Here is a 14,477-nt window from a genome sequence, read left to right on the forward strand (position 1 = left end):
GATCATTGCCAGTTATAATAATGTCATCAACATATACGGCTAGAATTACCTTGCCATTTGGTGTGTCTTTAATAAAGATAGAGTGATCTCCAGAGCATCTGTGAAAACCAGCCCGTATGAGTGTTTGGCTAAATTTTTCAAACCATGCACGAGGCAACTGTTTGAGACCATAAAGAGATTTTTGTAGTCGACATATGGACTCCCCCTCAACCACATACCCAGGTGGTTGTTGCATATAAATGTCCTCCTTTATATCCCCATTCAGAAAAGCATTTTTACATCTATTTGATAAGACCTACTAGGAAGAGTTAGCTGCTAGAGATAATAACAAACGTACCGAGTTTCATTTAGCCACTGGAGAGAAGGTTTCTTCATAATCAATGCCATAACATTGTGTATAGCCTTTAGCAACAAGGAGAGCTTTTAACCGAGCCACAGACCCATCCAGATTGTGTTTCACCGTAAATGCCAATTTTCAACCGATGGGTTTCTTATCTGAAGGAAGGGGGACTAGAGCCCATGTCTGATTTTCATAAAGGGCCTGCATTATTTCATCCATAGCCGCCTTCCACCCTGGATGTTTGAGAGCCTCCTGATAGGACTGTGGTACAGGTACGAAGGAAATAACCGATAGAAATTGACAACAAACAAGGCATAGACGATGATGAGACACAAAGTTTATTATGTGATGAGAAGTAGAAGGCATGGCACATGATCTGGGCTCTTACCTAACTGCAATAGGACGAGTATTATATTCTGGGCCAAAAATAATCCAAGAAGAAGGACTTTACCTTGATAGGATCTGACAACTCAACAGGTGTGGTGTTAGCCAGTGTTTCTAGGGGCCGAGTAGTTTTTGTAGCACGGGGCGCAACCGGTTGAGGAGAACTTGGAGAAGCATTATCAGAATAATATGGAGAGTCTTAAAAAACAGAGACATCCCTAGACACAAGTCAACGCTAAAGAAAGGGATTATAGCAAACATAACACTTTTGTGTGCCATAGTATCCTAAGAAGATACACGTCACAGATTTAGGATCAAGTTTACTATGTTTGGGGACGAAATAATGACAAAACATTGACAGCCGAAGACTCTCAAGGGTAGTGAAAAAGGATCATCAATAGGTAATAATAGAGAGTAGGGGGATTTTTTTCCAAAAATGGAAGAGGGTAACCAGTTTATAAGAAAACATGCGGTAAAAACTGCATGCGGCCAATAAAAGTATGGAACTTGCATGGCATATAGTAAACCGCATGCTACCTCAAGAATATGAAGGTTCTTCCGTTCGGCTACACCATTTTGTTGAGGGGTGTAGGCATATGATGTCTGATGAATAATGTCATTTCCTTGACAAAACGAGTCAAGATTTTTGGATGTGTATTCTTTGGCATTATTTGACCGAAGGACTTTAATTTTCTGCCCAAATTGAGTAAGTATCATTGCATGAAAAGATTTAAATATCAATGGTATTTCAGAACGTTGTTTAAACAAAAATAACCAAGTGGTACGAGTGAAGTCATCAATGAAAGTAATAAAATATTTCACTTGAGAAATGTTGGAGACACTCAAGGGTCCCCATACATCAGTATGAATTAACGAAAAAGGAGAGACTTTTAATTTCTGGACAAGGTGAGTATGTAGACCTCTGATGTTTACTCATTTGACATGCTTCACAATGAAGGTCCGACCGCACTTTAGGAAAAATATGATGAAGAGATTGAGCGGACCGATGTCCCAACCAGTTGTGCCATAACCTGGTTTCAGTGTCACAGGTGGATGTAGTATTTATTTATGGCACATCCAGGTAGTAGAGCCCCCCTTGTTCACGGCCTCCACCAATCACCCGCTTCGTTGTAAGATTCTGAAACACACATGAAGTGGGTGAAGAGTGATAGAGCAATTAAAATGTTTGGTGAGTTGACTAACCGATAAAATATTCAAAAGGGAAAGTAGGAACGAAAAGGATATCGCAGAAGTGATGGTGTAACAAAAGTAGATCCTTTCCCTTAAACGTTAGTTTGTGAACCGTCAACAATGGTAACAAATTTATGTGACAGACAAAGAAACTGAGTATAGTAGATGTTTGTTACTTGTAAGATGCTCAGAGGCTCTCCTAAGTCAATTATCTAGGATGAAGATGAGGCAGAAAACATACCTGAAGCGGTGGTGGCAACAGCTGGTGAAGAAGTACTTGGGGAGGACCCTATCATAGTCTTCATTTTTTGGAATAGTTCATAGTCTTCATCAGTAAAAGTATTCTTTGAAGTGGTTGTAGTAGACTGCTCTACTTTTGTATCACTCACTAAGGCTTGGTTAGCCTTTTTCTCATTAGCTTTATAACATCTTTCGCGAGAGTAGCCCAATCTACCACATATAGAGCATTCTTTCAGGTGAAAGAATGTCTCTAGTGTGGCCATATCCCTTACAGTGGGTGCATTCCTTCCCATCTGTTCAGTCAAAACTAGTCCTTCCACCTCTTCCTCTTCCTCTTCCTCCTCCATAAAATCTGCCTCAGCCTCAGCCTCGGCCTTGGTCAGATAGTGTTTTCCCCTATGTCCAGAGTACATAGCGGATAGTATTTCAGTAGTAGAGGGAGAAGCGTCTGGAATACAGAGAAGTGTAGCACATACATCATCAGAAGTGGGAACCGCGAAAAAGCTAAGAAGGTTAGTCTTAGCAACTTCAAGATGTGCTTTAATGTTAGCAACGCATATGGCAGTCATCAATGCCTCTTTCTGTTTATCTTGGATAGAGATATTTGTAGAGGTTGGCTGGGCAAGTTTCCATTCTTGAAGAAAACCTCGAAAGCAAGCCAAATATTCATGTATATTGTCTCCTTGTTTGGTGGTAAGCATCCGTTGTAAAATATCATATGGCCTTTGTAAGTTGTCGGAGCTTGAATACAACTTGGCGCATGTCTCCCAAATTTGTTTAGCCGTCTCTAGGTGAATGACATTATTGGAGACATGTTCTTCCATATTGTTGATAAGCCAACTAATAACCAATGTATCCTCCTTTAACCATTTGGTATAGAATATATCATCTTCATCAATATGTGGTCCACAGTTGGTGAGTTGACCAACTAGGTCCTTTTTTATAAGAAACCGACGAACCGATAATAGCAACCTGGGCTCCTCCAACGGCTGGCCACTACAAATTAAATTTTGATGGTAGCACTTTTGGTTGTCCCGGTCCTTCTGGATTTGACGGAGTAATCCATGATAAAAATTGTCGTTTCCTTTTCTCCTTCGCCGGGCCACTGGGAGTCTCCGACTCTACCATTGCCAAACTCTTCGAATTGCTCAATGGGCTTCAGATCTTCCATGGCCATCTTGTGGGCCCCCTCTTTATTGAAGGCGACTCCAAGATTGTCATGGACTGGTGTGCAAAATCAACTCTTCCTCCCTGGCGGCATTGGGATATGTATTTTGAAATATGTAATTTAATTTTTCTTTTGAACTGTAATCGTCCTCAAACATTCAAGCTAAATTGGGTGTTTCACTCCAACACACTACTTACTTAGGTTTGTATTCTTTCTCCCTCTTTTTTATAGTTTATACATCCTTCTTAAAAAAAAAACGAGTCTTCCTGCACAATGAGGAAAGAACTCCTAATTACAATAAATGGGTAAGAAGAGCCCTCTTGTGCCAAACATGAAACTTTTAATGAGCTGCATAATTCTTGAATTTCCTGAAAAATATAAAGCAGAGAACAGGGGAGCTTAGCTCTACCACTCATCCAACTTATTACCGTGGCTGAATCACCTTTCAACCGCTAATGGGCCTGAAAAGTTTTGGAGAGAGATCTTTTTACCATGCTATAATGCCCTAATTTCAGCTTCTGTTGAGTCTTTATGACCTAGAGGTCCTGAGAAAGACAGCAAAATTGTCTGTAGGTGGTTCCTAACAACGCCTCCCTTCCATGCGGGCCCAAGGTTTCTTAGGGAGCTCCCATTAAAATTCAGCTTATTAGAACCAGCAGGAGGAGGGGACCAGGCTAGGCAAGCAGTCACTAAGGGAATTTGAGAATGAAGCTACCATTCTCCAATAGTTTCTAATTAGGGAGAGTGGAATTGCAGGAAGTCCCTTGTATGCCCAAACCCAAGATACAGTGGTTTGCAATATTTTCTCAGTTAGCCCCTCCTTTGTCATGGCTGAATCGTTGAATATCCTATTGTTTCTCTCGATCCATACGCACCATAACACTACTGCCATGGATTTTCAGAGAATTGAACCAGCATATCACTTCTTTTCCGACAAGTTTAGACCGCTGAAGTTTGTTATTGATGCTGGGAAGCACCCCTCATGACCAAATTTCTAGACAACAACACCCCAAACCAAGCTTGTTTTCTCTAGCTAAGGGTGCATATCACATCAACAATTTATTAACACCACCCCACCCCCCCCCCCCCTAAAATACACACACTCCATCTAGTCCTTTTGCATTTCCCTGTTTTCCTTTTATTTGGGCCTTTGCCCTCTTTTTAACTTTTGCTTTGCTCTTTCTATTAAGAAATTTTTTCATCAAACAAATTTCTTATCTTTAAAAATAAATAAATAAATTCTCATCATTAAACCAGTGGTGTAAACCAATGAAACTGCGCTCACCACCAATTCAAGTTGATGGTCATGCCAGTTCAGATAACATTGTCCTGAATGACATAAATGGTGAATACACTGCTGAGAAGTAGTAAGGCAGACGTGATGTTAACGTTTTTTCCTTTGGGGAGCTTGTTGCAATTTTCTTTCTGCATGAAAGACCTGAAGAAAAAAGTCTAGCTGGCCCTATATCTAGGCATCAGACGGGTGAAGTTGAATGCTAGATCACTAATTAAGTGAAATCATCTGCTGGGCTCGGTTCTTCAGAAGATTTACTACAACCATTTGGCCCCTACTTTAAAAAGCAAGGAGATAATAGTATACCTGAACTTCCACTTGTCAGCACCATCATGTTGTGATTATCATTATTGGGCTTATCATCACTAAAACCAGCTCCTTTAGCTGCCCAGTTGCATCTTATTTGCCGATTTCCAAGCCATTTACCTGAAATAAGCATCATAAAGTCCAATGAGAAAACCAGCCAAGCAAATGATCCTTAAAATCTTTCAGCACATAATTTTCTATTATCCTCTTCAACGCAGTGCAACTGTTTCAATTCTCTATATCCAGATCCACTCTGGAAAAGACAGAGCATTAACCTATTAGAAATTACATTCAGGAAAATCCAACCATATCCAATCTGGACCTCTTAAATGATTGGATCAACAATTCTTCCTTCTCGTATATTGAGGACACTAATTTCAAGAGGCATGATCGTTTACACTGAATGAGGAGAGGAAGAGACTAAAGTTAGGAGGCATCTTGTTCAGTCTTTATAAGAAATACAGAAGGAGATAAACATAGAATTCAGGCCACAAGCCCTGCCGGTGAACTCTAGCCCATTCATCATTATCTTGTCCATCCTTTTCCAGATATAGGATCCGGATTCTAGAACTTCCAGGATGTTTCAATTCAAAAGAAAAAGAATCACTACCGCAACAGAATTAAGATAGTGTAAGGAGCTTTACCACTCAAGTCATTCATAGCACTTTGAGCATCCTGTGGAAAAGAAAAGGTCAACACACAAATCAGATAGCAAATGCTTCTGAAACCGAAAAATATTGGGAAAAAAAAAAATACCTGCTGACTACGAAATGAAACAAATCCAAATCCTCTAGAGCGCCCAGTTTTGTGGTCCCACATGACCCTTGCATCCCTGCAAAAGAACTTGTTAAAACAATAACGAAAAGGATTAAATAAAAGAGTAAAAACCAGGCACCAAAATCACTATAGATGCATGGTCAACATGGTAGTGCCATCAGCTCATTTTAAATTGCTTTAAATTGGCCATTTAACACTTACAAAGATAAAACTTCCCTTTTTTTTGTAAAGTAGAAATCTTCCCTTATAACCAATTTCACAAATAAATCATTAAAATTTCTCGTACAAAGAGATGCAAAAGCAAAAAATAGTATAAAAAAAAATAAGCATGGCAATTCATCTCTTTCCATGGTGACTCTAATATTTCACCAGTCTCAAGCCATTTTGGTTGGCTAAAAAAGCGTCTAAATGAGTTTTTTTTTTTTTGTTGGAATGTCCAAATGAAGTTACTAAATGAACTGAAAGAATATGCCATTATGTACTTAGATCCCAAATGGTCCTTTCATTACCAACAAGGACCGGTCATAATGGCTTCTAACGAAATCCCATAGACATCACCATTAGGCTAAAATTTTCAAACCAAGCCCGCGGACTCTATTTTAAGCCATAAATAACTTTCTTGAGTTTACATCCTTTATGCATCTCCCCTTGACCAACAGATCCGGAGGTTGCTCCATATACACCTTTTCCAGATTGCCATACAAGAAAGCATTTTTTATATCTAGTTGGCACAAGGATTATCCTTGATTCACTACAATAGAGACCGGTATACGAACAGAAGATAGTCGGACAGTCAAAAAAAAGGGAAAAAAGTCTCAAAGACATCAACACCATAAGCCTATGTGTACCCTTTAGCTACCAGTTAAGTTTTCTACCTCTCAATAGACCCATCTACAACCAACAACTACAGCCCCTGGAGGTAAGTCACATAGCTGTCAGGTTCCTTGATCTACCAATGCTTCCATCTCAACATCCATGGCTTACTTCCACTAGGTAGACAGAAAAGCATCCTGCATTGAAGAAGGAATAGTGCAAGTAGAGATGGGCAAAGTAAACAAGGAACTAAAAGAAACAAAATGAGACAAGCTAATGAGTACCTTTCCTAACACCCTTCCAAAGTGCAATAGGAAGGTGTAGGTCACTTAACTCAATATCCTTAGATGAATTAGAGTCATGGTCCAATATGAAAAAGGGATCTAGAAGCTGAGAAGAAGTCACATGTCTACGCTGATACAACTGCAATGATTTCTCAACAGTGACATCCTGTGAAGGTCAAACACATTCATCAACTGGGAGAGGAATAACTGATCTAGGGTCTGAAGGAACAGAAAGTACAATCTCTGAGGAACTAGACTCAAAGAAGGGGGTATTCTTGAAGAATGTAACATTTGTATATACAAATGTTTTTCTAATAGATGGGCAAAAACATTTGTATCCCTTCTACGTTCGAGAGTACCCTAAGAAGACAAACTTGACAACCCAAGGAGACAATTTATCCTTGGATGGCCCTAAAACATGAGCAAAACAATGCAACCAACACACAAGGTTACACAAGAACCAAAGGAACAAATGGCAACAAGACCTGGATAGGAATCTTACCTTCAAAAATAGAAGAAGGCAACCTATTGATCAAAAAACATGTAGTGAAAACAGTATCACTCCAATACGACTTAGGGAATTCATATGAATCATCATAGTACGAGAAACTTCAAGAAAATGAGTGTTCAACAACTCCATTTTGCTGAAGAGTAAATACACAAGAAGTTTGAAGAATGACCCCTTGGCTTAGAAAAAAAATATGAAATTTTTTATTCATGAATTCAAGACCATTGTCATTATGCAAAATATGAATTGAGGCAGCTAGTTGATTCTTTATTTCATTGTAAAAAAGTCAAAATACATCAAAAGCCTCAGACTTCTCCCTAAGGAGATAAATCCAAGTGTACCTACTAAAATCATCAATTAAAAAAATAAAATGCTTATGACCAAACTGACTAGTTACAAGAAAAAGCCTCAGACTTCTCCCTGAGGAGATAAATCCAAGTGTACCTACTAAAATCATCAATTAAAAAAATAAAATGCTTATGACCAAACTGACTAGTTACAAGAAAAGGACGTAAGACATCTGAATGTACAATCTCAAATAGTTGGCTGGTCTTATGATGTGGACTTTCCCTTTGTCTGCCACAAAGTTTGGAAGCTTAATTACTTCAAATTTCAGCATCTCAGCTTCCTCGTTTAGGCAACACACTTCGAAGATTAGTGGCCGTTGTTATCATATATACACTTCAGTTGGAACGAAGGGATCGAGTCTTTAACAGCAAGAGTAATTCTTTGAGGATGGTTATTGAGAGGGAACAAATAACCAAGAAATTTAAAGAATATACAAGAGCAACACTTCAGCAAAACTAGATAAATTTATCTCTTTGTAGGCAGATCAAAATACTTCATATGTCAGCCTTGGTGTCACGCGGTTAGATTTGGGTTAAGTCCGTCTAGCCAAGAGGAATATCTACCTCGTGCGGCCTAGCTCTTCCAAGAACTAGTCAGCCTCCTTGTGCCTCGGATCCTCCAACCAACCTCCACACTAGATGTTGCAAGACAAAAAGGACAACAGAAAGACCAAAGATATGGAAGAGAAAAGCCAACTTTGTATTGAGAAGACAATGTTACAAAGGGTGGCCAAACACTCTTGAAGGCCAAAGGCACTCTCTCTATACACTTGAAGAGCAAAGAATGCTAAGAATCTCCCCCTTGTTTTACAATGGGAGATGCCCCTCTATTTATAGCCTCCTCCCCTGGCCTTTAGAGGGCCCTAGAAATACTCAGAAACCAACCAACTTCCATCCCTGGCCCTTAGAAATCTCTAAAGACGCCCAGAAACCCGCAAATTCCAGAAAGTTCGAATTATGGCATCGAAGGCTCCCTGGTCGTGCGCGCGGGTGCCTTAGAATGTGCAACCCCGCTTCGCACTCCTTAGGATGCGCCTGGGCGCAACCCTGCTTCACGCGCCTCTGGATGCGCCTGGAGTCCAGGTCGCACGCGCGTGCGTCTGCGGATGCGCCTGGAGTCCTGGTCGCGCGCAACCCCATTTCGACCCGCCTGCGCGCCGCAACCCCATTTCGACCCGCTTGTATGCCTGCTAGCCGCAACCCCATTTCGACCCGCTTGCATGCCTGTTGACCGGGCAGCTGGGTCGTTGCGCGTCTTGCTGCTTGGCCATCCATCTGGCAAGCTCAAGTATGTCTTCTTCCTCCGCAATTGTTGCCGAGCCGGCCATATGTGTGCGCCCCTCTGGGTTTTGCCATTGCACTTGGCCTTGGTCGTCGCTGCTATTGTTGTGCAATGGACTTGCATAGTCTTCGGCCTTGGTGTCTGGCCACACCATGGCTTCATCCTCCGTCATGAATTCAATACCATTGTCATTATGCAAAATATGAATTGAGGCAGCAAGTTGATTCTTTATTTCATTGTAAAAAAGTTGAAATACATCAAAAGCCTCAGACTTCTCCCTAAGAAGATAAATCCAAGTGTACCTACTAAAATCATCAATTAACAAAATAAAATGCTTATGACCAAACTGACTAGTTACAAGAAAAGGACGTAAGACATCTGAATGTACAATCTCAAATAGTTGACTGGTCTTATGATGTAGACTTTCCCTTTGTCTGCCACAAAGTTTGGAAGCTTAATTACTTCAAATTTCAGCATCTCAGCTTCCTAGTTTAGGCAACACACTTCGAAGATTAGTGGTTGTTGTTGTCATATATACACTTCAGTTGGAACGAAGGGATCGAGTCTTTAACAGCAAGAGTAATTCTTTGAGAATGGTTATTGAGAGGGAACAAATAACCAAGAAATTTAAAGAATATACAAGAGCAACACTTTAGCAAAACTAGAGAAATTTATCTCTTTGTGGGCAGATCAAAATACTTCATATGCCAGCCTTGGTCTGGAAACTTGCTGGTCCCCTGGAGGCTCAATTCTTCGTATAGTGGGCAATGAGACACAAAATCCTCACCTCTAATAATCTTGAAAAAAAAGGCACACTAGTGAACAATACACTATGCAGACTATGTAACAGTGTTGATGAGACAGTTGATCACCTGCTTACCTCTCTCCTTCAACCTAAACATATGGCATCATTATTCAACATCAATAGCACCCGATTCCCCAACTCATTCAAAAACTTCATCCAACAAAATGCGTTTATGACATTTCCCCACCTTGGCAAGATACTTTGGCACTCATTTTCTGTCATTGTTCCTTGGTGTATCTAGAATGAAAATAACACAAGGATTTCCTCTAACAAGGACCCCACTCGTAAGGAAGTTCTAGAGAAAATTATTCACCTCACCCTCTCTCTCGTCACCATGAAAAGGGAAGTCTGCAGTTTGAAAAGAGCTTATGTTGGAGACCAGAATAAGAAGAAGACTTACCGATGTTGGAGAGACAGTTGCGAGAAGAAAAAAGTTGACGATGGAGTTGGTCTGGCACAATCTAGAATCCTCCCTGGGTCACCCTTTTCTTCTTGCCTTACCTCCTCTGCTGCCCATCTCATTTATTCCTTATTCTGCTAACTAACTAACAGTCCTCTAAGGTCCCCCCTCCCCCCCCAAATTGAGTGGGACTTTGTCCTCAAGATGAAATGACAGAAATTGGGACAAAACAAAATGGTGTTGTATGGTTCCCACATAGATTCAAATTCAGGAAGGTCTTTCCATTGGATGAGTACTTCGAGGGAGCCATCATGGAGTTGCTGTGTGTTGAGGATGTTGGCTGGCTGGACAAAAAGTTCCATATCCTCTGTGAGCCAATGAGGTAGGGGTCGGCTGGAAGCAGGTTGGTGGGTAGCCGTTTTGAGTTGGCTGATGTGTAAGACAGGGTTGATGCGGGAGTAGGAGGGGAGGTCAAGGGAATAGGCTACCTCACCAATCTTCTCTAGAATTTTGAAGGAGCCATAGAAGCAACAGCTGAGTTTTTCATTAGGTGTAGGGGCGAGAGATGGGAGACAGTAGGGCAGTAGGTTAAGGTAAACCGAATCAAAGATTCGAAATTAGAGGCCCCTACTTTTAGCGTCACCTTGTGCCTTCATTCGGGTTTAAGCTTTGTGTAGATTGAGTTTGAGCTCTTCTAGGATGGTATCAAGGTCATGCAATTGGCGGTCTACTTCATCTACTGGGGAGGTACCAACGGAGTACCGGAGTAGCGATGGTGGGTCTCTTCCATAGAGAGCTCGGAAGGGGGTCATGCTTGAAGAAAATTCTGAAATTATTTTTTATACTGAACTGATCAAATACAAGGAATTTGTACAGCAAGGTATTGCTATTCTAGGAAATCAGGAACCCAAATCTAATTTACAGCTAATATCCTATATTTAGAAATATAAATCAGTCCCTCCAATTACTGCTATTCACAAAAATCTTGGGATTTCAATCAATTCCGAATTTTCAACACTCCCCCTCAAGATAGGGAGTAGATATTTTCCATCCCTAGCTTACTCGCAATCCTTTAAAATGTTGAACTCGTCAACCCTTTTTTTTTTTTATGAAGATGTATTTCTATTAACAAGAGAAAATTACAAGGGTGGAGGGAGCAAATCCCTTACAACAAGAGATTGCAGGAAAGCTCCCTCCTTGGCAAGCACATCTACTACCGAATTTGCAGATCTCGGAATGTGAGACCAAATACATGAAAAAGAAGATACAATATCCAAAATCTCCTGGAATATGTCCCAGTGCCTCCATGGGGATGTATGGTAATTGGCCCTCTATAGAAATGTAGACAGTACCAATTAGTCTGCTTTCAAGTTTCTCCTTTATGAAATGTCTGTCAACTTCCACATGTTTAGTTCTATCATGTTGAACTGGATTATGAGTTATGTTGATTGCAAACTTATTGTCACAATAAAGCTTCATTGGGATTTCCCCTTTAATCTTCAAGTCTTCTATGACCTTGAGCCATAACAACTCACAAATACCTTGTGTCATCTATCGAAACTCTGGCTTTGCACTAGATCTAGCTACAACTAGTTATTTCTAACTCCTCCAGGTTACCAAATTTCCACCAAGAAAGGTACAATATCAAAACGTCGACCTTTTGCCAGTAATAGAGCCGGCACAATCAGCATCCGTGTATGCTTCTAGTTCCATACTTGTGCCCTTTTTGAAGAGAATTCTTTTTCCTGGGTTGCTTTTCAAATATTGTAAAATCCGGTATACTACATGGAGATGGACATCCTTAGGATTTTGTATGAACTGACTCACCACGCTCATTGTGTATGCAATGTCACGTGTGTGACAGATAGATTAGCCTCCCAACAAGTCGTTGGTACATGCCTTTGTCAGCTAGTTCTCCTTCCATAGACCCTCCTAGTCTATGATTTCGTTCAATAGGAGTGTCTGATGGTCTACGACCGACTTTACTTGTTTCTTCTAGTAAGATCAAGGACGTACTTTTGTTGTGAAACAAAGATACTTTCCTTGGACCGAGCTACTTCTATTCCTAAGAAGTACTTTAATTTTCAAGATCCTTTATTTCAAATTCTTTTGCTAAATACTTCCGAAGAGCTTCCTTTTCATCTGGATTATTCCTAATTACTACAATATCAACCACATTAAGTATTAATGTTGTCACCCCCCTGAAGTCGAATGCTTGATAAACAATGTATGATAACCCTAGCTCTGTTTGTACTTCATATTCAACATTGCTTTAGTAAATCTTCCAAACCATGACCGAGGAAATTGTTTGAGCCCATACAAGGCCTTTTTCAGTTTGCACACTTTGTTTTTCCCCAGATTTATGCCAATGCCAAGTGGAACATCCATATAGATTTCCTCCTCAAAATCTCCATGCAATAAAACATTTTTCACATCAAATTGTTGTAAAGTCCAATCATAGTTTGCTACTAGAGATAGCAACACCCTTACTGTGTTCATCTTTGCTATTGGTGCAAACATCTCCTGATAATCTACCCCATAGGTCTATATTTGGAAGCCCCCTCCCCCTCCCACAACCAGATATTACAAGCTCAACTTTGATGGCAGCGCTTTTGGGAACCCAGGTTTGGTTGGCTTCGGGGGGGGGGGGGGGGGGGGGGGGGGGAGGGCTCTCTCCTCCACGGGCTTCGCATCTACCAGGATTGCTTCAAAGGTCCACTAATCATGGAGGGTGACTCCAAAGTCATCATTGGTTGGTGCTCCACCGCCTCCTTCCCCCCTTGGCGTCACTAGCAGCTTTTCCTTGATATTATGGGCATCGTTTCTACTACCTCTTGTACTTGGTCCCATGTTATTAGATTAGCCAATTCCGCTACTGATTTATGTGCCAAATTGGGACCCTCCCTGCAATCACTTGTTGTTAGAGGAGGCCTCCCTTGATGTATTTTTTGGCTTTCCTTAGTAATAAAATCATTATCATTTAAAAAAAAAATCAGATTTTTCTATTCTGAAACAAAAACCCCATGTTCACTCATTCTTATACAAGACGGTTCTCCATAGAGAGACATAACAAAATTATGCATCACAAAGCTGACACCACTAAATAGTTTGGACACAAGAGTAGAAAACAGTGAAGACCACATTCCCACATGTCTTTTCTTTCGTCAGTACATTTCTAATTGTACACTCCGTTGTAAGTCTGCTTATTCCACCTCTTGGCGACGAGAAATTAAAACTGAGTTCTTTCAGAGACTCAGCATATTGCAACACACAAGGATTCAACCTTGGCAACCAAATAGAGTACTAAAGAAAACATTCTTTCATTCTTTTCGTTTTTTTTTTTTTAAATAGTACTGAGTTATATTAAAAGGCTCAAAAGAGCAAGAATACAAGGAAAAAGAAACATTCTTTCAGAACTGTTTTACAATGCAAAGCCATGTGTATTTTGTGTTACATTTTTTTTCCTTAACTTTCCAACTAGAGAAGAATTATGCTCAAACAACACATTTAATATAAAGACTACAAAATCAGGCTAATCACAAGAAAAGGAACTTACGAGCAACTTGGGTATACTGAGAAGCATGCATATAAGGTGGCATCAGTAACCTCAGGACTCAAGTCACCTACAAAAATGTTGTAGTGATTGGAGGTATCCTCCCTCTGACCACTGGCATATGCCCAGTTAACTTTGATGCCCTGGCCATAACTGCAAAGGCGACATAATTAGAAAAAAACAGAAACAAAGGAGAACCCTAGCAAATCCAAAAAATACCAGTTAATTTAGAGCACTGCAGCAATATATATTCTTAAATGTAATCATATAACAATAGAATATGCCAGAGGCTTAATAGCAAGGAGTCTTTACAGCTGTCGTCCATGCAATGTCATTATTGCAAGAGCTGCCGACCTCCGATCGTGGTAGTCAACAAAACCAAATGATGACTGCAAGAAACGTAGCAACATAAAGATCATGGCAAAAAAATGCAGCATGGGTAAAAGAAAAGTACGTACACAATATTTGCCAGTTTTCAGGCACCAGCATCCATAGAGTAGATGGAAAGAAAAGGACAGACAGTTGATATTTGGGAACAAATTATCACCAATGGTGAAAGGTGCACATGGGCAAGCAGCAACAGATAATGGCAAACAATTTTCACATAGATTATAATCTTGATAACGAATTTCTTCTCGAATTGTTTTTTTGAGAATCCTTCTCTGATATAGGTTCACAGACTTCAGAACAACCACATCACCATGGACCACAAATGAGGAGACATGGTAATCGAGGCAATCACATTGGTGACCAACACGAAGAGTGGCATGGCAACTAGGATGGCT

The 14,477-nt window shown here is 40.3% G+C and overlaps 1 protein-coding gene across 3 annotated transcripts in view; it reads right to left on the reverse strand.

The window, feature by feature from the left end:
• The window catches only part of LOC137936041 (oligouridylate-binding protein 1-like), a 28,285-nt gene that overhangs the window by 2,861 nt on the left and 10,947 nt on the right, over window positions 1-14,477 (reverse strand). For all 3 annotated transcript variants that reach the window (XM_068780548.1, XM_068780549.1, XM_068780550.1), the window contains 5 exons: window positions 14,005-14,081; window positions 13,696-13,845; window positions 5,680-5,755; window positions 5,568-5,598; window positions 4,924-5,043 (listed from right to left, as the gene is read on the reverse strand). In XM_068780548.1, the coding sequence (XP_068636649.1) occupies window positions 4,924-5,043; window positions 5,568-5,598; window positions 5,680-5,755; window positions 13,696-13,845; window positions 14,005-14,081 (454 nt within the window). The remainder of the gene's footprint in view (window positions 1-4,923; window positions 5,044-5,567; window positions 5,599-5,679; window positions 5,756-13,695; window positions 13,846-14,004; window positions 14,082-14,477) is intronic.

Source organism: Aristolochia californica, unplaced genomic scaffold, assembly GCF_029961685.1.
Source record: "Aristolochia californica isolate CCGP_79_NKW_82.1479 unplaced genomic scaffold, dmAriCali1.0.hap1 SCAF_7, whole genome shotgun sequence".
NCBI lineage: Eukaryota > Viridiplantae > Streptophyta > Magnoliopsida > Piperales > Aristolochiaceae > Aristolochia > Aristolochia californica.